This window comes from Panulirus ornatus, chromosome 29, assembly GCF_036320965.1.
Source record: "Panulirus ornatus isolate Po-2019 chromosome 29, ASM3632096v1, whole genome shotgun sequence".
In the NCBI taxonomy this organism is placed as follows: Eukaryota; Metazoa; Arthropoda; class Malacostraca; order Decapoda; family Palinuridae; genus Panulirus; species Panulirus ornatus.
This window is the reverse complement of record NC_092252.1, coordinates 3,780,066-3,804,370: the sequence shown is the minus strand read 5'-3', so window position 1 is coordinate 3,804,370 and position 24,305 is coordinate 3,780,066. Positions and strand designations below refer to the sequence as shown.

The window sequence follows — 24,305 nt, the reverse complement described above, 5'->3', positions numbered from 1 at the left end:
TATAAAGTTTATCTTTCTATCCTTTACTGATCATAAGAACTACCTGAAGAGGTGGTCGGCCATTCTTCAGGCACAAACGTAAAAACATTTCGCCTCCTTTGAACTTATAAGTCTGCAGTCGCCCCCACAACCCAGGATGAATTTGCAATACCTGGTTATAAAGGGTCATTTTTATCTGTAACAATGCTGCGTTTCTAAAGCATTTTGAGCGCTGATGTACCATGAACATTTAATAATAAACACAAACTTCATTGAAGGGGATGAACTCTTGAGAACGTCTTAGTAATCAAGATATAGAATTGCTGTGTATTTGATGTGGACGTGAATTAACTGTATTTCCTGTTGTTGAGAATGAAGCATGTTCATGTTAGTGGCTCTAGCAAGATAAAACATAATCGCTTTTAAGAAAACAGATAACGTAGATAAGATAGATACAACTGTAATCAATACTGATCACTTGGAATATCAAAAGTATTTTTTATCATACAATTGTTTAACAGAACAATATAAATGTTTCGTATAAACATAAATGTTCATATTAGCAAAGGAATGCAAATGTTGGGCTATATTTTTTTTTTACCAAAGACAGCAACAGAAACAGAATTAGTCATACATATCGCCTACTCCACTAATTTTTTCATTAATTTACTTAAAGAAATATGCTTATGTACTCCTGTGATTGCATTTAGAACCAAGCAAGTGTACAGCGTACTGTGGGTGTATGGCGAAGACAGAATTAAAATAGTTTAACAAAAACGGTGGTATTGACACCGCAGAGATTAATGGTTGATTTACATATGGGAAATCTAGAGAATTTTATTTATACAATGTTTGGGTAAAGTTTTGAAATAAAGCTTAGCTTCACAGCTTAAATGTGTGAAAGTGAGTGTTAAGGCGTGTTCAAAATAGACAAACTTGTTGCATGCACCGGCAAAACACAAGCTGATTTCAGGTACGACGCACTAAGCTGATCGCCTCGGACTCAAGCTGATGCATGAATGTTGAGATTTCAGATTTCTTACACCTACTGTAATACATCCTGGTCTTACAATGCAGTATTCCCATAGACAGGGCTTAAACAGAATTATAACTGGCATTTCTGATTAGGTATATAACGACTGAGGAACAGCAGTTGCAAAGGGCTGTGTCCGTGACTATAATTTCATGACCTTATAATTGTTACGAATTAAACGGCTGTAACATGTTTCATATGAACTAAGACTTGAGGGCTCTGAATAGGGAAAATTAATGTACTAGATGTTTTAAGGTGTCTGCTTTTACAGGACATCACATTCCCGTAAGTCCCATGTGGATTTTTAGTGGGCCAACGTCACCCTTCGATTTCGTACCCGGATGCAGTCAGTCTCCACCGACCAACTTGAGTTTCAAGTCTAGATAAAGTGAAGATAAGAGGGCGGGCCAGGACAATGCTGTTGTACGACAGAGGGGCTAAGATATCTGTATTTGCAGTGTTCTCTGTGTAATGGTCACTTGCTTTCATGAATAAAAAGAAAGAATTCCGGAATGCATAAATTTTTTCAGTATTGGCAATAATTTTGCTTCAAGTGTTTTCATAAATCAATTATTAACGAAACCACCCTTCCTAGAGTAAATTAGGTTTATCTTGTTTTTAATAACCTCGAGACGTTCAACCACTGGATAGAATTCAAAGTTTTGAATGCCATCACGACTTTTGCGTTAAGAGCCTAAATTAGATCAATCCTTTGTGTAAAATTTCAGCTAAAGACGGAGTACTATTTCTCGTTGCGTTCACTATTGGTGAAATATTACCTCATTCTCCCCGCAAGTGTTAATTGCAGAAATTTACTTATCACAAGTGATTTATAAAAATATAGGATAGTTTTCCAATATACTAAAGTATCTTCTTATTGATGTTGATAATTATTAAAATTTCCTTCAGTTGGCATGTAAACACAGGGCTCAGGTGGACGGACAGGGCCAAGGTCTTACCTAGTCCATTACGGTATTTGGATGAGTTTTTTTCCTCTTCAGACAAAACCTATTTCGTATAGGGATACAAGGATAAAGATCTGTTTGTTATGTTCAAGGTGAAGGAAGTAATTGTGTACCTCTGAAATGCGTTGAAGGAATTCTTGTCACTTGTAGGGAAGGTAAGTAGCGTGAAACTGTGGTGCCGTGTCGCACTTGTTTAGTTATCATTATTCATTGATGTTATATCTGTAAGTAATCGATCTATTAAAGTATGGTTTTTTGTTGTGCGTGTGCACTAGATTTTGGGTAGTGAGTGGATGACGTGGATAATGTTATTTTATTCTGCTGTACCGGGGAAGGCTAAAGTAGCGTGTGTAATGCATAGCAGGGAAAATGTGAGACTAATTTATATAAAAGTACACAGAATACTTGGGGAAAATATACAGAATCAATGAAAACCTAACTAAACCTCGTCAAGCAGCAGAGATTTATGGTGGATTTTTGGTAAAAGTTCATGTTAGCTTTGCATTATAATAGCTTTAGGAGGTGGCTACATGTGTATTTCATGGTTTCTGTAATTTGATGGAGTGAAAAATACTTGTAAAGGCCCATCTACCTTATTATCATATTTTAGTGTACTGTTCATGAGGAGGATTATGAAAGACAGGTAAATTGTGTTGGTTGAAATTGTAATGTTATATTTTATGAAGATAATAGGAGTATGTATTAGGAATCAGTCTACCATTTGAGTGTTCATAACGTACATAAGTTCGTTATAGAGTTTTCTAATGTTCATCCAACTCTTAAGGGTGGATGAACAGCTAGTTTGACTGTGAAACAACTGCCACTAGCTGAATTCAACCTTAAGCAGCCTGTTGCATGCATCACAGTCAGGAATGCTAACCACTATACCACAGAAGACTATATGCTATTATCTCAAAAAATGTAGCAAAATGGGCTCATCTTGAAAATGATATGTGGTACATCTTGGGAATACTGTGATGTCTTTGTTTCCCTAGGTAAAAGGAGGCAGACTCAGTCTGGATTTTGTACGAGCTGTCTGACAAGGGACCTGTATGGCAGGGACATGTTCCTTTTAATACAGTATAGTTGTACGTTTTACACTGAGCAATTCGTTCTAGTTTGAAAGTAGACAGTTTTGTTGTCAGTGCCATTGTATCAAAGTGTAACATCTATCAGTTATTATGATGATGCAAAATTTGAATAAATTATTTTGGAGCTTTTTTTCTAATGCAGTTCAGGCCAGTTTTTAAAAGAGTACAGTAAATCATTAATTTACAAATGATGGGACCTTGAAAGCATTGTGAAAAACGGTGATTCATTGCTGGTAATTGTACTGTATGATATATACAAAATAAAATACAAAAAAAAAATATATATATATATATATATATATATATATATATATATATATATATATATATATAAATATATAAATAAATATATATATATATTTTTTTATTTTATTTTATTTTGCTTTGTCGCTGTCTCCCGCGTTAGTGAGGGAGCGCAAGGAAACAGACGAAAGAATGGCCCAACCCACCCACATACACATGTATATACATACACATCCACACATGCAAATATGCATACCTATACATCTCAACGTATACATATATATACACACATGGGCATACATATATACACATGTACATAACTCATACTGTCTGCCTTTATTCATTCCCATCACCACCCTGCCACACATGAAATAACAACCCCCTCCCCCCTCATGTGTGCAAGGTAGCACTAGGAAGACAACAAAGGCCCCATTCGTTCACGCTCAGTCTCTAGTTGTCATGTAATGATGCACCGAAACCACAGTTCCCTTTCCACATCCAGGTCCCACAGAACTTTCCATGGTTTACCCCAGACACTTCACATGCCCTGGTTCAATCCATTGACAGCACGTCAACCCCGGTATACCACATCGTTCCAGTTCACTCTATTCCTTGCACGCCTTTCACCCTCCTGCATTTTCAGGCCCCGATCACTCAAAATCTTTTTCACTCCATCTTTCCTCCTCCAATTTGGTCTCCCAGTCTCGTTCCCTCCACATCTGACACATATATCCTCTTGGTCAATCTTTCCTCACTCATTCTCTCCATATACCAAACCATTTCAAAACACCCTCTTCTGCTCTCTCAACCACACTCTTTTTATTACCACACATCTCTCTTACCCTGTTATTACTTACTTGATCAAACCTCCTCACACCACATATTGTCCTCAAACATATCATTTCCAGCACATCCACCCTCCTGCGCACAACTCTATCCATAGCCCATGCCTCGCAACCATACAACATTGTTGGAACCACTATTCCTTCAAACATACCCATTTTTGCTTTCTGAGATAATGTTCTCGACTTCCACACATTCTTCAAGGCTTCCAGAATTTTCGCCCCCTCCCCAACCCTATGATTCACTTCTGCTTCCATGGTTCCAACCGCTGCCACATCCGCTCCCAGATATCTAAAACACTTCACGTCCTCCAGTTTTTCTCCATTCAAACTTACCTCCCAATTGACGTGACCCTCAACCCTACTGTACCTAATAACCTTGCTCTTATTCACATTTACTCTCAACTTTCTTCTTTCACACACTTTACCAAACTCAGTCACCAGCTTCTGCAGTTTCTCACATGAATCAGCCACCAGCGCTGTATCATCAGCGAACAACAACTGACTCACTTCCCAAGCTCTCTCATCCCCAACAGACTTCATACTTGCCCCTCTTTCCAAAACTCTTGCATTCACCTCCCTAACAACCCCATGCATAAACAAATTAAACAACCATGGAGACATCACACACCCCTGCCGCAAACCTACATTCACTGAGAACCAATCACTTTCCTCTCTTCCTACACGTACACATGCCGTACATCCTTGATAAAAACTTTTCACTGCTTCTAACAACTTGCCTCCCACACCATATATTCTTAATACCTTCCATAGAGCATCTCTATCAACTCTATCATAAGCCTTCTCCAGATCCATAAATGCTACGTACAAATCCATTTGCTTTTCTAAGTATTTCTCACATACATTCTTCAAAGCAAACACCTGACCCACACATCCTCTGCCACTTCTGAAACCACACTGCTCTTCCCCAATCTGATGCTCTGTACATGCCTTCACCCTCTCAATCAGTAATAATATATATGGATGATATTGTTTTCACTGGAAGGGTGATATCCTAATCTCACCCAATCTACTGAACCTAATAAGATCAATAACCTAAGCCAGCAATCTAATCAAATCACACCTAACTTAACCCAAACAACTTCATTTGGCAAGAAGAACGGAGCAGGTGTCTCCATATGAGTGAATTTTGCATGCCATCCTTTTGTAGCTTTTTGAGATTTTTTTTTGCAGTCTGAATTATTATTTTTGTTCAACTTTTAGTATGGTAAAAAATTATGTAAGGACTTTTTGCTATAGTATAAATTTGTATCATTTTGTGTGGTTATGATATGAATTTTCTTGCATAACCATGTAACATTAGTTTTCCCAAGTAAGTTATGCTTGCATTAGGAAAAGATGGTGCCATTAACAAATATATCTATTTCAGATACATATAATCTCTGATAGCAATGGGTATAGCAAGATGCCTTTGGTGTTGTGCTCTTCGTCAGACCTCAGCCATTGTCTCACATGGGCAGATGAGAATACCTGTTACGAGACATTTTATTAAAAGTTTTCAACCATTTAGATTAGGTCTAGGTGAGTTTTTGTCTTTAAAACATTGCTAGTATTCTGTATTTGCATGATGTTGATGATAGTTGATTGTGCTTTGTTTTCCAAAATTTAGTAATACAGGCAGTATTCTGATTTTGTCTGTATCAATTTTCCATATATCCACACCACTTTATGTATTGTGATAGCCTTTCATTTCAGTCCAATATCATTTACTAGTATGTTGTTATTATTGATCTGTCATCATCACTTTTTATTATGTAACACGAGGACTCCGTGTATAGGGCTCTTGCAGCATTGAAGCTGCACTTACATGCAAGCAAAGTAAGTTGGCCTTCATTGGAGTGAGAAGGTCCTTGGGAATGCTCTAATCATTTCTTTCAGTTGACATTAAAACAGCCTTAACAGAGGTTCAGTCTTGTGCTCAGTATTACCACTCATAGGCAGAGTCTGCTGACACCAGTTTTGTACATACTGTCCTTGGGGATAGGGGATAAAGAATACTACCATATATCTTTGCATGTTGTAGAACAGTTAGAGTGTGTAGTGAAAAGGAGTTCAGATTAAAGAAAGAGAGAGGGGAATTAAATGAGACAAATTGCTTGTAACTGAACTGTAATGAGATGGATGTCGAAAGTTAGATTTAGTAAGTCCTGTGAGCTTTGGTTGTATGGGCATAGCTTGAGTAGCTACTCAAAAGAGAAATGCATTCAAAATGTGATCAGAATTTCCAGTATTTTGAAGTTAGACTCTTCTCTTTTTTAACTAATTTGAAAGCTGAAAAAACTATTGTGTTTTTCTTATAAACCATAGTAGATTTGATTGGTGTAATAAACTATGATAAACTCATTGATATTGCAGGTAAACGATGGCTTTCCTCCACCTCTTGGATTCCTCCAGATGGCTCTGATACTGGTGTCATGATATATAACAGTGCCTGTAAAGTAAAGGTAAGTTATTGAACATGTTAGTCTGTCAGTCCTGCATTCTCCTTGCATATGAACTTATCATATCTTTCCACGGTATCACAAATTTCCAAGTGGTTAATCCAGTTTTGTATATTTTTTTTATTGTTTTATAGACATGTGAGCAATATTGATTGCAGATGGAAGATTATGTGCAGTCAGACTTGTGTGAATAGGGCATTTTTGTTTCAAAAGTTGTAAAGATACTAAATTGTATGCAAGTCTGAATGACAATACTAAGTTAATTCCCTCTGGCTTTTTGTAGACCATTCACCTGGTTCTCCACCATTAGTGACTTTCCTCACCTGTTTTCCTGTAGTTCCAGTATCAGTTGTAGCAACCTCAAACAAAGAAGTGACAATAATGTCACAAGTCGAGAGTGATAAGGAAAGTGACAAACCTGTAGATGAGTATCAACATGTAATTAGCATTTGATATTTGATATTTATCTGCTGCAAGATATAATAGTAGAGTTCTCTTCCCGTACATGCAAAACTTCTGTATACCCTAATATGTTTGCATTATGAAGAAAAAATACATAAAAAGTATGTACTGTTGTTTTAAACTTTAATATCATCAACATAAAGATATACTGTGTATGCAACACTTTTCGCTTTAGCACATTGGACATGATTGAAGTTGTGGGTGAGTGACCTGAAAGGCTGTATGCTTGTAATCCTTCCTATTTAATTGGAAATTGAGGTGAACATGATGAGATGGGTCATTATTCATGATCCTTACTGTGGACAGAGTACAAATTTTTTACTATCTTTTTTCGTGTGTGTGCAAAATATTAGTAAAGGCAAAGTTGATCACGGTCATTGCACTCTTAATTGACATAGGCTAGTACACTGGCCTCTAGATTAGAAGTATCTGAATAGTTGTGCAGTATCTGAATAGTTGTGCTTATTTCAGGTGCCTTTAAAAACAGTACATCCAGGCCTGCTTACATGGTATTCGTGTGGCCCTACTGTTTATGACTCTGCACATATTGGCCATGCATTGTAAGTATGAGACGGAGCTTTAGATTTGATGAACATATGTAATATAATTTAATTACATAACTCCATGACCCCTTTTATGTGGCTCCTGCAGCATCGGGGCTGTGTTACATCCTGTATCAGGGGATTGATGGACTTCCTTGGGGTAAGAAGTTCTTCAGTGAGATCCTACTCCTTTTTGTCCTCCAACAATGATATAGCCTCACTCAGGGTGACTTTCTACTCATGATGTAATCTCTTGCAGGTGGAGTCTAGTAAGACTTATATATATAATTTTCCTTTCTTTCATAAATGTTTGCTATATCCAATATGAATGAGTGAGCATCAAGAACAGACGACTGAGCCTTAGAGAGAAAATTCCTCCTTTGGCCCCTTCCTTTATTCCTTCTCTTGGAAATTAATACAAAGGGAGAGGATTTTCTGCCCCCACTCCAGCCCCTCTTAGTTGCCTTCTGTGACAACAAAGGATATGTGGACAGTGTTCTTTCTCCCTATCTCCATATATTTTTTTTTCATACATATTAGCCATTTCCTGGTAGCAAGGTAGCACCAGGAACAGATGAAGAATGGCCACATCCATTCTATTGCTGTCATGTATATTGCACTGATACCACAGCTCCCTATCCACATCCAGGCCCCAGAGACCTTTTCATGTTTTACCTAGAATGTTTCACAAGCCTTCAGTCCATTGACAACATGCCGACCCTGGTAAACCTCATTGTTCTAACTTACTCTATCCCAAGCACGTCTTTCACCATCCTCTCAATGAGTACCCTCCCATACAACTTACCAGGTATTCTCAACAAACTTATACCTCTGTAGTTTGAACACTCACTACTATCCACCTTTCCTTTGTACAGTGGCACTATACGTGCATTCCACCAATCCTTAAGCACCTCACCATGAGTCAAACATACATTGAGAATCCTTACCAACTGATCAGCAACATAGTCACCCCCTTTCTTAATAACTTCAACAGCAGTACTATCCACTCCAGCCACCCAGCCACATTCCATCTTATGTATGGCTTTCACCACCTCTTCTCTCTGATGTGAGAGACGACAATTTAGTATAATATATAAAAGATATTTATTTTATATATTATTTATTTATTTTGCTTTGTCGCTGTCTCCCACGTTAGCGAGGTAGCGTTAGGAAACAGACGAAAGAATGGCCCAGCCCACTCACATACACATGTATATACATACACATCCACACACGCAAATAAACATACCTATACATCTCACCGTATACATATATATACACACACAGACATATACATATATACACATGTACATAATTCATACTGTCTGCCTTTATTCATTCCCATCGCCACCCCACCACACATGAAATAACAACCCCCTCTCCCCACATATGCACGAAGTAGTGCTAGGAAAAGACAACAAAGGCCACATTCGTTCACACTCAGTCTCTAGCTGTCATGTATAATGCACCGAAACCACAACTCCCTTTCCACATCCAGGCCCCACAGAACTTTCCATGGTTTACCCCAGACACTTCACATGCCCTGGTTTGAATCCATTGACAGCACATCGACCCTGGTATACCACATCGTGTGTGTGTACTGGAAAAGGACTGGTGATTGATACCTGATTGAAAAATAGGGACATACCTGTGTGGATGATTGGGGTTGATAGTAAGCAGGCATTAATTGATTATGTCCTGATTGATAGGCTTAATGAAGCGACTTTTGGATGTGAATATGGTGAGAGGGACAGCTGGTGGGATGTCAGATCACTTGATGAAGGTTTTAAGAGGTTGAGACAAAGAATAATATGGGTAGGAAGATTGTGAATGTGAATGAGCTTAGAAAAGAGAGTTAATGTGAATAAGAGTAAGGTAATGAGGTTTAGAGGGTATAGAGATTGGTCAATGTAAGTGCCAGTGAAGAGTCACCTCTGGCATGGTTGTATCACTGTCAGTGGACAAAATGTGTTGCCCTCTGGCTCAGGAACTTCTCACTCTAAAGGAATCCATCATGAATTAAAAGAAAAGGCCCAGTGATAATTTGTTTATAGGCTAATTTGTTGCATGTATATTTCCTACTTGATAGTTAGATGTGAGAAATTAGTGCTAATGAATGTAACCACCCTTTTATAAGGATTTCAGTTGCTAGTTTAACAAACTCTTGCATGGCAGTGAGTTTCCCAGAAACATAACTCTTGCTAAGCATGTAATACTGCACATGTATACAGGTTATTTGCAAGGAAAGAGTTAAGGAAGCTGGAAAAGAAAGTAAAGTCTCCTAAGGATGAAAATATAATAAACTGATTTAATAGTCAAGAATTCTTAGACAATAGTAAGACTCTTCTCTGTATGTCTCATAAAATCAGCTTTCCAACTGTGATTAATGCTCCTAGATGCCTAAACCTGGTAACATCTTATAATTATTCTTAAATCAGTGATAAGTTACACTAGGATTGCCCTTCTCTTTCAAAAGCAGGAATCTTTCTGTTATTCATATCAACGTCCTCCTTTATACACATTCTTCATAATTCTTCCTGTAATTCAGTTGAGAGATTAGATTTATCTGCATGCAACAACAAACTTGGTGGATTCCATTTTGTATCATAGTACTGTGTATGTTTTTGAAGAAAAAGGAAACAAATCTATATTATGGTGGAAAGGCACAGAGAGTGTAGTTATTTTGTAAAGTCATTGTGTTGTAGTGCAAATATGTGCAATTACCTCAACCCTGGGGAAGACTGTATGAGCCTTTAGGCTGTTTTGCAGAAAGGAATAAAAGTTAGAATTAGAAAAAAGATCTGTTCAGGGATATATTACTCAGAAAAGGAATTTTTTGGATGATATGGCTGGTGACAAGAAATTGGAAGTAATTATCTTTAATAGATATGGATTTGTAAAATATGATTCTTTTTAACATTATTTAGTTTGTTGTTTTCAGTTGATGTAGTCTTATGTTGTGTATATCAAATAGCAAAGTATTTTTCTTGTAGTTACTACCTTATTTTGCAGATGTTATGTAAAGTTTGATATCATACGGAGAATCTTGTCAAGGATGTTCGACTTGAACGTTGTGATGGTGGTTGGGGTCACAGATATTGATGACAAAATAATCAAGAGGGCACGAGAGGTAAGCTGATTTTATACCTCATAAACACTGCTAAATATAACTAGACTTCCATCTGACTTTATATGATACTTGACTTCATACCAAATAGCAGGGTGACCCATGCATAGTGTTTATTGTACATCATTGTCACTATGTTTGGAACATTTTCTTGGCCCTTATTTTTCACAGCATCATAGATTTTCCTGTTATTTACTTCTAGCCTCCTTCTTGCTGTACATTCTATGTAGTTATATTTCATGTCACTTGTTTCATACATCAAAATGACCATTAAATACAGTAACCTTTGTTACAGTAGTAATTAAGTTGTTCCTGTAGATGCATCCAAAATGGACCTAAAGGTGGCAAAGAGAGCTTGTATTCACAATTATCCAATTGGAAACATCTGCTAGAGTTTGAGTTTACATTTATGATACCCCTCTCATTGAAAGATGGGATTCTGAAAATCCTTTGCACCCCATACTGGGAATGGGTCCCAACACTTTGTTGGACCCTTTCATGGTATATTTAGTGGTTCTTGATTAGAAAAGCAAGGGGAAGGGAAAAATTTGAAGAAAAGAAGCAAAAATATTTAGTCTGTGTCTGATGTTGAAACTAAGCTGGTATGTTTAGTTTTAATGAGTCAAAAAGTAAGACCAGCAGTCTTGGCATAGAGGTTGTAGGATGGTTCTGGACTCCACTTTAACACTCCTAAGTTAGGATGGTATTACTGCCACTGGTGGTTGCAATTTACAACCTACTACCTATGTTGAACAACCTGACTAACCAGTCAACAACACCAACACCTCTTTCTTAAGAAATGAAACTGTAGTTCCTTCCGTTTCCACTCTTTCCCATATATCATCTTGATGTATTAGTTTACAGGATAAGTCTTGAATAGGTACTGGAAGTATCATTTCACCAGTTTAGTGGCATCATACTTTATACATGGTATATTATGGATTTTAGAATTTAAGAAATTCTTTTTTTATACAATATCTTAAGTTGAAGGTTGCTTTCTTTCCTTTTGAATGCATTTTACACCTAAAAGTTAAGAGTTTTGATGAATCTCCATTAGTAAACCATGGGAGTATGAAATGCTGCTCCATGATTTACTATTCTTACTTATTGATAGTCTTGTATCTTGGTTGGAAGCATGCACAGTTGCCTTCTAGCAGTAGGAGGGCAAGTGATATGTGCCCACCCCCATATGCAATTATCTGTATGTTCAGCCAAACATGCGTCTTTTAAGATTTTTAAAGTATGTAAAGTTGATTCAGTGTAGAGGAATAGATTTCTGCGCTCTGAAAGGGAAGGCTTTAAGGAGACACTCCTGCCACCCACCCAGATCAGTGGACTGGCTTTTCTGTGGCTTGAAGTCTTTAGTATGTAGCCAGTTTTTCTCCATGAGTTGATCCTCATAGGTGAGATAATGACTTCATAATTTTCTTGCTTGCTTTTCAATGAGTGCCAAGGTTGTTTGCCTCATGCAAGACAGTTGTAAGAGAATGCTGATAATTTATTTGCTTAGTTGTCCATTCTGTGACAGGGTTCAGCTATTTTGACAACAGGACTTCTGTCTGTGTATCCTTCAAGTTTCCCTTATCAGAATGTAGAAATTAGCCTTTCCAAACCAAACTGATTTTCCTTCGGCTAATCACAATTGTTCTTCTGTTGGTCCATGTTTTCTAGCTTAATGTCAAGCCCAAGGAGATTACTGAATTGTATGAGCAGGAGTTCTTTGGGGACATGGATCGATTGCGAGTCCTTCGCCCTTCCTTGGCACCCAGAGTAACAGAACATGTGCCCCACATCATCTCCTTTACCCAAGAAATCTTTGATAGAAAACTGGCATATCTTGCCAGTGATGGTGAGTTTTGGAAAAGCATGTGTTTTCTTTAAGATTGTAATTTGTATATGCTCGGATATGGTAGACTGGCTGCTTCAGATAATTCAGGAAAGCACTGCCTTTGAAATTTTGAATGAACATGGTGGACATTCTCATGGCCTCTTTTCTGCCCCTGATAATATATGTTTGTCTTCATGCAAATGTACCTTCAGTTTGATGGCAACTGTTTTTTCTCATGTTCTTTTGTTCTATAAATATTCAGAGGATGAATAGGAAGACAAAGCCAAAAGTTAAAAAGCATTAGGAACAGTAAAGGTGTATGCACTTACGAGATAGATGTGGTTTGACTTGTTTCAAAAGAAAGAGAACCAGCTGTTAAAAGGAGCAGTTATGGGAAACTAATTGCTTTGAATACTCAGGATGTGGCTGCATTTTCGTGTGTGATTAAAAAGAACCTATTTACCAGTAACTCACAAGATGGTAAGAAATAATTCTTCATTAGTTAGGGTTATATATATACTCATATGAGTGGACAGGACCACTTCTCTTGTTTCTAAAAAATTGCATTAGATGCTAGTCTAATGCAGTCTACTTTACAAGCAGACTGGCTTTGTTTTTCTTAAATGCTCTGTTGCTTATTGCATCCACTTTTATGTATCTCTGATAAACTGTTACCTGAATTCTGAAAAATATTAGATTTGATTAACTTGTGTCAATGGAAGGCTAAAACGAAATGTGATATCTCAGATTTAGGGTCTGAGTTATACATTCAATAACAAAAGAATATCGATACATTTGCTTTGTTTTATATTTTGAGACACAGGACAAAGAGTTTTGACATATTCTTGTAGGTCTCTTCATGAAATGGTATGCCTGCTCATGATATTTGGCAGTGACATGCATGCACAGGTGGACTGGAATCAAACCCACATAGGTTTGAATCTTAGCCACAGAGCTGACAGTCCACCTAGCTGTTCATCCTTCCCTAGAAGTAAAGACATAGTACACATATGCCAGATCAAGAAGACTGGGAAGCATGAGTGTAAAACTCTCTTCCTGTAAAACATAAATAGGACTCACATTACTCAAGACAGGGAAACTGTTGAGTACACTTGGGGTAGTGAAAGAACTTCCTTTAATGTAATTACCAGATACACTGTATTCTTATTGTATGCCCTTTGATATATTGAAAAGATTCTTGTCTTTGTTACTTGGATACAGATTGATATTTAGTATTGTATAAAAGAAAACAAGGAATACACTAAGAAATCAATGTGAAATGTACAAAAAAATGAAAGCATAATTGGAAAATTTGGCAGAGATCTAAAAGTAGCATTTCAAAACAAAAGCATTGCATCTCTGTTGCAGCTTAACCACAAAATATTATCTTCATTTTCATATGGTCTTGTTATTATTGTTATCCTTCGTGCATTCCACTCTCTGTAAGGGAATGGAATGGCTCTGGTAATCATATATGCCTTTGAATCTCATCTGCTTACATACATTTTAGATTAATGAAAGGAAGATTAGCATACATTGGTTTGGTTCTTTTTTCATGAGCTAAGTAATGATGTCCTGACAGTTGATTTTTTTTCTATTTGTTCAAATGTTCCCTATCCAAAAGTATTAGGTTTTAAGGATACTAATCAGCCCTTTTGCTGTCATATCATTTTCTTTCATAAGTACATAATGTTTGGTGAATGGCAACTCATCCTTTTAGATTTCCAAAGCTCTTTCTATTATGAATATGGTATAAATACATTTAGGCAGGGGTATTAGGTAGAAACTTTAGGTTGAAGCAATAGGTAGGTATATTAGGCAGGAGCATTAAGTAGACGTAGTCAGGAGGAACTTTAGGTAGGAGCCTCTGCAAGCACTGCACTAGAGTTGCCCTGTGCCAGTGGCCATTTAAGGATGAGGCACTAAAGGCCAAGAAGTGACAATGGAGTTCACTGTTTATGGAGACTGATGCTGTGGCAACCACCTAGAGGGAGTTTCAAATGGGAACAGGTGTCGGAGGTAGATAGATACAAGTACTTCTTGACCCTTAAAATGTTCCCTTCATTTTGCGATGAACACTTTAAATGTTGTGCACCTATCATCCCAAGACAAATTAAAGCTTTGCACTTCTTTTTAAAATCTTGCTGATGTTTGATTTTGCCAGTTATCCATAGATGTCACAAGCAGCTTACTGCCATAGTTGGAAGGAACATCATATGACTCGGTCACACACGGGGTGCATGTCATCTGGGTGGAAAGCAGATGTCAGATTTATTGGTTATATGTGTTGATATTTACGGAACAAATAAAGTTATTTGTTCATTAAATCATGTAAATTACGTTCTGTCTGTGTGAACGATATAAACACATAAAAGCATATATATTTAAAGATTATGAAAATATGATACATAAAACAATGTATATTTAACAAATATATATGTAAAAGGATACATACAAAATATGTAAGTATAGTGTGAAATGATATCAGGAAATGAATGGTAAATTATGTAATATGATGAGATTTATATAGAATGTAGTCATGCCTAAAAAAATAACTACTTATCGTATCCACATGCAGATGAGCGTCTATGCTGCAAGCATAAGTCCTCTGTCCATTCACGTCTTCCCACGCCAACATAGTGAAAAGTATGCCACTTTTTTGGTATTTCCTTTAATAAAGTATAATAGAGGTATTCTCTAATGAAAAAGAATTTTAAGATTTTTCGCATATGGGGATGGATCATGGAGGCAGCACCACTGTTTATGTTTTCAATTATCACCAAAACATTGATTTACACCTGTTTGTCCTTTATCCATAAGTATATGATTTTTGTCTTTATTTCAAAGATTTAATTCTAAGAATATGATATGAGGAAGCAATTTTATAAGACAACGTATAATCAGAATTACCACCCATGCAGAAGATTTATCATTTTGAATTGTGTCAAATCTTGGTTATTGATACTATCTTTGTTGTCTGTATATATCTATCCACCTGCCTTTTTGTGAATGGTTGTATATATTACATATTATTATTCAGAATAATTACAGGTTTTACAATGTGTAATTCTTAATCCATATGAACTCAATTTCAAAAGTTTTGTTGATCCTGAGTATTAGGAATGCCTATATATATTTTGATACATGTGTCACCATGCATATTTAGTATTTATTTATTGGAGTGCTTTAATAATGTTGGAATGAAATAACTTAACCATGGAGAGATGACTGAAATGTGACATTTTGAATCCTTTCTCTATACATCTTTGCCCTTTCAGGTTCAGTGTACTTCGACACAAAAGCATATGGACGATATGGAAAGATGTCTCCACTGGATGAATCATTAGATATGCGTGATGCTGGCATAAAGAAGTCGCTACGAGACTTTGCTCTTTGGAAGAGAGCCAAGCCTGGAGAGGTGTATTGGGATTCTCCATGGGGTCGTGGTAGACCTGGATGGCACATTGAATGCTCTGCAATGGCTTGGTAAATTTGCTTTCTAGTCTACATGTTTTGAAAGTGAAATGTTTGCATCAGTAATTTTGATATAGTAATTAATTGGTGTTGAGGTAGATGGAGTATTTATGTTAAGGTGAAAAGTTGGTAATCTTTTGAAATATTTTATACTTCTCCCATTCTTTTTTGGCCCTGCACTTCGTCCATTGGTAATGTATACTCATGAAAATTCCCATATATATATATATATATATTTTTTTTTTTTTTTTTTTTTTTTTTTTTTTGTCGCTGTCTCCCGCGTTTGCGAGGTAGCGCAAGGAAACAGACGAAAGAAATGGCCCAACCCACCCCCATACACATGTATATACATACATCCACACACTCAAATATACATACCTACACAGCTTTCCATGGTTTACCCCAGACGCTTCACATGCCTTGATTCAATCCACTGACAGCACGTCAACCCCGGTATACCACATCGCTCCAAGAGCCTCTGCTTATCCCTGTCCTTACATGCCTCCTTTGCATACACCATTCCATGCATTCTTCCATCATTTTATCTCTTTCCAGTAATCTTCCTGTGTGTTCTATTCATTGTAAATATATTGTGTGTGCATTTTTTTCAGTCACATCTTGGGAACACGGTTAGATTTGCACTCAGGTGGTAGTGACCTGCTTTTTCCTCATCATGAGAATGAGGAAGCTCAGTGCTGTGCTTACCATGGCTCTCACCAATGGTGTAATTACTGGATACACTGTGGTGAGTAGTAGCTCATTATTGCTAAAGTACAAGGATTTTATGTTTACCCTTTTTTTTTTAGTAATTCTTGATTCTCACCAGTAGTGTAATTATTGGATACACTGTAGTGATTAACATTATTGTTGTTGGATTAAAGATATTTTATTTTTAACCTTTTTTTTATAATTTGTGATGCATTTACATATGACAATGAACATGACATTTCATGTTGGCTCTTTTCAGTGCAGAGGAATATGTAAGAAATCTTATGATGAGATTTGCTTCTCATTCACCCTTGCATTATATATCATATATTTCAGACTAAGAAAAATAAAGATATAAGGCCATTTTATATGCAAAGAACATAATCCACTAGCATATCTGTCAACCATGTGCTTCAAAGAGGGAAATGTGATGTGGAGCTCTTCATAGATTTTCAGGGATCAGGGATTAAAGAGGTAGTGTCTGGGTTTTTATGTAAGAAAAAGAATTTATTTGGGTTTACTTAAGGGACCTGCCCATCACTTTCTCTTCAAGTTTCTTCACTCAGATTGCAGAGATTGGTATTTCCCTGTAAAACTTTTTTCTTTTCTACAGTGCCAAGAATATGCAGGGATCTGTAATCAACTTATGGGCGATATCCGACTGGGCATTGTTTGTTGTATCTAGAAGATGGGTGATATCCTACTGTGCATTCTTCCTCCATTTCTCTCCCTCCAGTACTCTTCAGTGGTCTTCCTTTCACACCAACCCTTTGAATCATACTATCGTACACTCTTTTTGTAAAACTCTCCATTTTGCATTCTTTCCACATACCCAGTATTTTATCTTGTACAAAATGTTTAGTGATATAGTTGTTTTATGAATTTGTTCAAACTGATTAATAAAGAAAATTTTGTAATAGGTCACCTCCACACCAAAGGAACAGAGAAGATGTCTAAGTCATTATACAATACTATCAGTGTTGAGGCTCTGCTCGAGCAACACTCTGTCAATGCCTTCCGCCTGTTCTGCCTCCTTTCACACTACCGTAACAGTAAGTGCTGTTCCTTGTTTCTGGATCAGAGAAACTGTGTAGGAATAACAGCATCCCTCTCAGAATATATGCCATTGCTCAAAGTTGCACTCATAAAGAATAAAATCTTAAACAGCATACTTTTGTTTTGGCTCCTGCAGCTTCAAGGGAAATGCTGGGCTGCTTTGGAACATATGAGACCATATTTGAAGAATACTTCCCACGTATTCCCTGCATGTCGTAGAAGGCGACTAAAAGGGGAGGGAGCGAGGGCTGGAAATCCTCCCCTCTTTTTTTTTTTTTTTTTTTTTTCCCCAAAAGAAGGAACAGAGAAGGGGGCCAGGTGAGGATATTCCCTCAAAGGCCCAGTCCTCTGTTCTTAACGCTACCTTGCTAATGCGGGAAATGGCGAATAGTTTGAAAGAAAAGAATCTGCTTTACCACTAAACTGATTAAACTGATAAGAAATAATAGATTAATTGACATTTCCTCAAAGGCTTGGCGTTTGTTCCTGATGTTTTCTTGCCCGGAGCTTCCAGCAGAAAAGAAAATTGAAAGCTTAAGTGAAAAAGAATGAATGAGACTGTGTGGTCGTATGCTGTAAATGAAAACAGAAAGAATGGCCAAGAGGGTATGGTGTGGATAAAACAAGTTAGGACTAGACAGATGCAAACATGAATGTAAATAGGAATTTGTAACAACTGAGGTATTTAGAGAAAATTAACCTTGGGTCACCTTATTTTTTGTGTGAAAACTACTTGTAGAGACATGTTTACAGCAGGTTATAGCATTCAGAATTTTCTGTTGAGGTGGTAAAATACCTTTGCACAGTTTTTCAGTTTTGTTATATGTTTACTACGTTTGATATTTGATACTCATTGATTTTTGAGCATAGAAATTTTAAACTTTTTTAATTTGAATTTGATATATGACATTCAGATGTGGAATATACTCCAGCATCAATGGCTCAAGCGAAGGCACACCTGCGATCCATACGATCTTTCCTTCACGATGCTTATGCCTACATCAATGGTCAACTGAAATGTGCTCCACTCAGTGAGGCAGCCCTTAAGCAGGTGATATTTTTGTCTTTTGCATGAAACATGTGCTGATTGCTGTTCTGATAATGTTACCTTTCATTTATATCCCATCTTTCTTGGTAAATTATAACTTTTTTGGTTTATGTTTGTGGGTAATGAAGAGTTAATGATTGTACTGCTGATGTAATATATGCTACCATATTTCTTGTTTGCACATAAATCTTTTTAGAAATTATGCTGACTTATACCAAATTCTTTGATAAAAGATGCACAGCCATATCCACATCAAGGGACAATAGTTTGCACAAGAAAAAAAACTGGTGCATATAAGAGGAAATAAGTGTGTTGGTTGAATTATGAACATTATCATTCACTAACATAATAGCAGTTATTGAATACCATCATGTATAACTGAACTGGGAATCATTATGCCACTGATGTTAGATCCCTTAAACCATGACAGTGTGCCTGTCTCTGGACACGTTAAAATGGTAACTTCAGAAAAGTCTATGATTGATACTTCTAACTTAAACTATAGATACCCCATATAGAGGTGATAGTCCAATTAGATTTTGAGGCATGCAGTTGCACAAAGTTGTATCTGAATTAGAAACACTTGCAAGTGATATATGATAGCTGAATGATAGGAAGTTCAAATTTATAGGGAGAATATATCCAGTAAACAAATATCATGGTTTATAAAGATCTACAAGGTACTGAGCTGTGTTTTTCCATACATGTAAATATGTATCTTGTGATGAGACACTAAGCAACAAGTGTCCCCTATAATTAATGTATTAAGCGTATTGCCATGGGACAGTAGCTGCTCAAGAAATCATAAGTTCTTATGATTTAATGTTTGGTTTGATATTGCTTTCTTCATACATTTTCTTTTTATTACAGAAATTGGTTGAAACTAGATTCAAAGTAAAGAAGTCATTAGCTGATGACTTCGACACAATTCGAGCTTTAGATGCAGTCTTGGATCTCGTAAATCTTGGCAATAAGGAACTCAGAACAAAGTCTCAGGTATTAAACTTCTTAAAGGGAGTTTTTGATTGTAATATATGACAAGTACTTAACAGAAATACTTCTCTTCAAAGATATCAGTCAAGTTTTGTATTATCTTCCAGTTGGAAATGATGACCTGAAAGAGTGATTTTTTTTCTTTTAAAGTAAAAACTGAATGCAACATTTTTTATGAGAATTGATTTTTTTTATTTAATTTATTTAATTTTATTTATTTTATTTAATTGATATTTTTTATTTCTCAGTGATAAAACAAATTTCTTACATTTATTTATATATGCTGATGAAATGTTATTTTATCTTATTATTTTCAGAGTACCAGCTTAGCAAGAAGTGCAGGAACAATGGTTTCCATATGTAGTTACATTCACTATTTAATGGAAGATGTTTTTGGTATACATTTCCCAGGCGTGGTAAGTTTTACACTGTTTCAGCTTAAGTGGTGTGACTATTTTCATATCATATAATTGGTTGAATATAAAATGAAAATTACTTGCACTGGAGTATACTCTACCAATATAACAATTAATTGAAATCATTGGAAAAGATACAAAAATCTTGATCACACACATCAGAAACAAATAAACATCTTCCTATCCACACATTCATTTGCTGGCTGTCATGTGTCATATGTTGAAATCAGTGTCTACTGTTCACTGCCAAGCCCTACAGAGTATTTCCTTGGTTAAAATTGGCCATTTCATATACATGCCACATTAGTCCAGTTCGACGTGGTATATGGTGGGAGATATGTGCAGTTAGTTGGCTGAACCACAGAAAATTGTCAAGATAAACCATGGGATAATTTTTAGAGCTTGGCTGTAGAAGATAGGCAAGGTAGTTTCAGGAACAAACTAACAGTAGCTTCGTTCCTAACAGAGTGATGCAGCTAATCTGTCCCTAGAATCTGGTGGTCGTTTATCACGTGTGATGAATTCTGTGGTTTCATTAAGACAGCAAGTGAGAAGCTTTGCGCTTTTGCAGGATGAGGCATCTAGTCAGGTAAGTGTGTCATGGAGTATGTTTTTTCATTTGTTGATATATGTGTATATTTATACTATTTAGAACTAATATTAATATTTTTGATTCCATCATAATGGGCACTGAATCCATGTTGAGGTTCACACATATTCCCTTGTGTTATCTCCCATAGCATGTTTAACTTCTTGCCTAGGGTAATTTGGAGATGGAAGTGTATTCATTGGTGAAATTTTCAGGATTCTGATTTTGTTTTTTTAAGATTGTTAGTATTTAATGCTGTAACAGGGAAGATTTTGTTGTTTCTACCATTTCTTAGCCTCTTCCAATAGTTATGATCTTGTGTATCTCATAATGCATTATATAAATTTGGAAATTAAGAATTAAGTTGTTAAGGCACGTCTGCACATGTTTAACAAATGGCGTCCTACCTTCGTATCTTCGATGTATATCAACTGACTTGTATTTCTCTCATGTCTCCCCTGATGATGTGATTATTACACGAAAGTGCACTTGGAAACTTATCGTGTTTCATTTTCCCTATGGACTCATAGGAATATCTTGATCACGTGCAAAATTGTGATCCTTTCCAATATATATATACATAAATGCCCATACACACTCATATGCATACATATACATTTCACTGTATACATACACAGACATATATATACCATGTACATATTCATACTTGCTGTCTTCATCCATTCCCGTTGCCACCCCACCACACATGAAACAGCATCTGCCCTTATGCTGTATATTTTTTATATCTGCTTAGAAATTAAAAACAGGACACATAGATACATATTCATACAGTTGAGGGTGGAAGTTCTTTGCTTGTGGGGGGCCCCTCTTCTTGTAGGTACACTTTTGGATGCTGGTATTTTATTACAGTATTATCATAACATAGATGATTTATGGAATGAGTGATTGCATATTGAAAGCTTAATCTTTGCACAAAAAATAGAATAAGACCAGATGTTTGCAAAATGAAACCTGAGCACAAGTTCTTTTACAGTGTTTCATGAAATTTACTTCAGTTTTCTTTTGACAGCAAGTATTGACACCTGAAGAAAAGAAAGTTAAAAGGAAGGAACGTGTGCCTTTACTGCAAGCCTGTGATAATCTGCGAACTGAGTTACTGAAAACTGGTCTACAACTAAAGGTAAAAGTTTAAGAGCTTAGTTTTGCTAGTCCCATTATTTGTTACCCATTTTTCTTTATTTTACTTACCTTTGCTGCACGATTTACTTTCATACTGTGTAATATTGTTACATAGAGTATGTCAAAATCTTGTCATTCATTTCTTGTTCCATATACCTTGCTGACTTATCTGTAATTCTTGCTGTAACTTATCTCATTTTCCTTTATTCAGCAGAAGTCCCTATTCTCATCTGGACATTATACACATGTATACTTTTTCATGCCATATTGCTTTTCCCAGTTTCATCCTCCTTCCCCCAAGACTATTTTGCAGTCTTCTGGCTCAAATTCTAAGGAAGCAGTACCCAAGATAGTTTGTTATTTTCTCCTAAGATTTTTGTACATTTGCTTTCATTTTAATCAGTCATGTATACCACTTTCTTTTAGTTTATTTGAAAGCACTTATTTCTTTCTTTGTACTCTTTTTAGCACTTTTCTGTGAAGATTTAACTTCATTCAGTCATGCTATTCCTCTTTTCCCTTACCTGTTTTTAGAGCATCTTACACTTATGTAGCAACATAATGTTAATGCACTGGAGTGCTGCTTATACATCAGGAGGGAATTGTTCTGTTGGAAAAGGAAAGTTACTTGAAGAAAACATGTCAGAATAAGTAGTAGTAGTGATTGTTAGATATTACTGAATTCATGAATATGGTAGTTTGAGGAAATTGGTGTTTGTAAGAACAGATTCAGTGAATATCACTGAAAGAAAGGGGTTGTGGAGGTAGTTATATAAGTCCGACAACCATGCAGTTTCACCAGGTTATGCTTCATTATGTAGGGATCTGAAGCTAGCAGATCTAGTTGCTCTGAGTTGTTATAGCTGTATTCCATACTTGCCATTTCTTGCTTGAGCAAGGTAGTGACAAGAACAGATGATCGAGCCTCAGAAGGAAAAGTCCTCCCTTGGCTCCTTGCTCTGTTCTTGCTTTTGAAAAGTAATACAGGAAGGGAGGATTTCCAGCCATCCACTTCCACCCCTTTAAGTCACCTTCTGCGACAGTTTTATTTTTCCCTATCCATGGACATTATGTGGTGTGAGGTGGTTCGATCAAGTAAGTAATGAAAGGTTAAGAGAAATGTTTCGTAATAAAAAGTGTGGTTGAGAGAGCTGAAGAGGGTGTGCTAAATGGTTTGGACACATGGAAGGAATGAGTGAGGAAATGTTGACAGACAGGAAATATATGTCAAAGGTGAAGGGAATATGGAGAACAGGGAGACCATATTGGATATGGATGGATAGAGTGAAAAAGATTTTGAGCCTTAACAAGCAGGAGGATGAAAGGCATGCAAGGGATAGAGTGAATTGAAATGATGCATTATCCTGGAGTTGCCTTGCTGTCAGTGAACTGAACCAGGGCATAGAAGGTGTGTGGGACCTGGTCGTGGATAGGGAGCTGTGGTTTTGGTACATTACTCGTGAGCCAAAGAATGGATGTGAGCAGATGTGGCCTTTCTTTGTCAGTCCCTGGTGCTACCTCACTAACATGGAAAACAGCAGTCATGTATAAAGAAAAATAAGTCAGACCTATCCTTAATGGCAGTTTTCATTCCAGGATCACCATGGGAGTACTTCATGGTCAGTTGCTGAGGAATCTGTCAGTAAGTTTCTGTACAGTATTTCCTTGAATTACATAAATCATATATAGTTATAAGCTGTTTTTTAGAGTCAGATGTGAAGTTATATAATCAATGCATATGGATTCCCATTTAGTTGGTACCTTCTCATATATACTAATTAAATAGCCTGTGTGTGTTTTTGTCAGTGCCATAGCTCCATGGTGATGGCAGCAAGAACCTCAAAACTTTGTTTGCATACTGAAGGAACATGGTAAGATTTTTATTTTAGAGGGAAAAAAGTCAGTTTTATCAATAGAGAAATGTAAAATATTGATAGAGGAAAAGGGAAAGACAACAAAACTGGGTACTTTGGCTAGCTTATATATATATTTATTTTGCTTTGTCGCTGTCTCCCGCGTTAGCGAGGTAGCGCAAGGAAACAGACGAAAGAATGGCCCAACCCACCCACATACACATGTATATACATACACATCCACACACGCAAATATACATACCTATACATCTCAACGTATACATATATATACACACAGACATATACATATATACACATGTACATAATTCATACTGTCTGCCTTTATTCATTCCCATCACCACCTCACCACACATGAAATAATAACCCCCTCCCCCTCATGTGAGTGAGGTAGCGCCAGGAAAAGACAACAAAGGCCCATTCGTTCACATTCATA

The 24,305-nt window shown here is 36.6% G+C and overlaps 1 protein-coding gene across 2 annotated transcripts in view; it reads left to right on the top strand.

Moving 5' to 3' along the window:
- Nucleotides 1–1,910: 1,910 nt before the first annotated feature.
- The window catches only part of CysRS-m (cysteine--tRNA ligase-like protein, mitochondrial), a 23,785-nt gene continuing 1,390 nt past the window's right edge, over nucleotides 1,911–24,305 (top strand). Inside the window, exons 1-15 of one of the 2 annotated variants that reach the window (XM_071679022.1) lie at nucleotides 1,911–1,984; nucleotides 5,544–5,695; nucleotides 6,530–6,618; nucleotides 7,549–7,637; nucleotides 10,632–10,749; nucleotides 12,418–12,595; nucleotides 15,853–16,060; nucleotides 16,660–16,793; nucleotides 17,677–17,808; nucleotides 18,727–18,863; nucleotides 19,731–19,856; nucleotides 20,171–20,269; nucleotides 20,736–20,858; nucleotides 21,889–21,999; nucleotides 23,595–23,640. In XM_071679022.1, coding sequence (XP_071535123.1) covers nucleotides 5,566–5,695; nucleotides 6,530–6,618; nucleotides 7,549–7,637; nucleotides 10,632–10,749; nucleotides 12,418–12,595; nucleotides 15,853–16,060; nucleotides 16,660–16,793; nucleotides 17,677–17,808; nucleotides 18,727–18,863; nucleotides 19,731–19,856; nucleotides 20,171–20,269; nucleotides 20,736–20,858; nucleotides 21,889–21,999; nucleotides 23,595–23,640 — 1,720 coding nt within the window. In that variant the 5' untranslated portion in view covers nucleotides 1,911–1,984; nucleotides 5,544–5,565. Of the gene's footprint in view, nucleotides 2,133–5,543; nucleotides 5,696–6,529; nucleotides 6,619–7,548; nucleotides 7,638–10,631; nucleotides 10,750–12,417; nucleotides 12,596–15,852; nucleotides 16,061–16,659; nucleotides 16,794–17,676; nucleotides 17,809–18,726; nucleotides 18,864–19,730; nucleotides 19,857–20,170; nucleotides 20,270–20,735; nucleotides 20,859–21,888; nucleotides 22,000–23,594; nucleotides 23,641–24,305 lie in introns of both variants that reach the window. The other variant, XM_071679021.1, reaches the window with a different exon arrangement.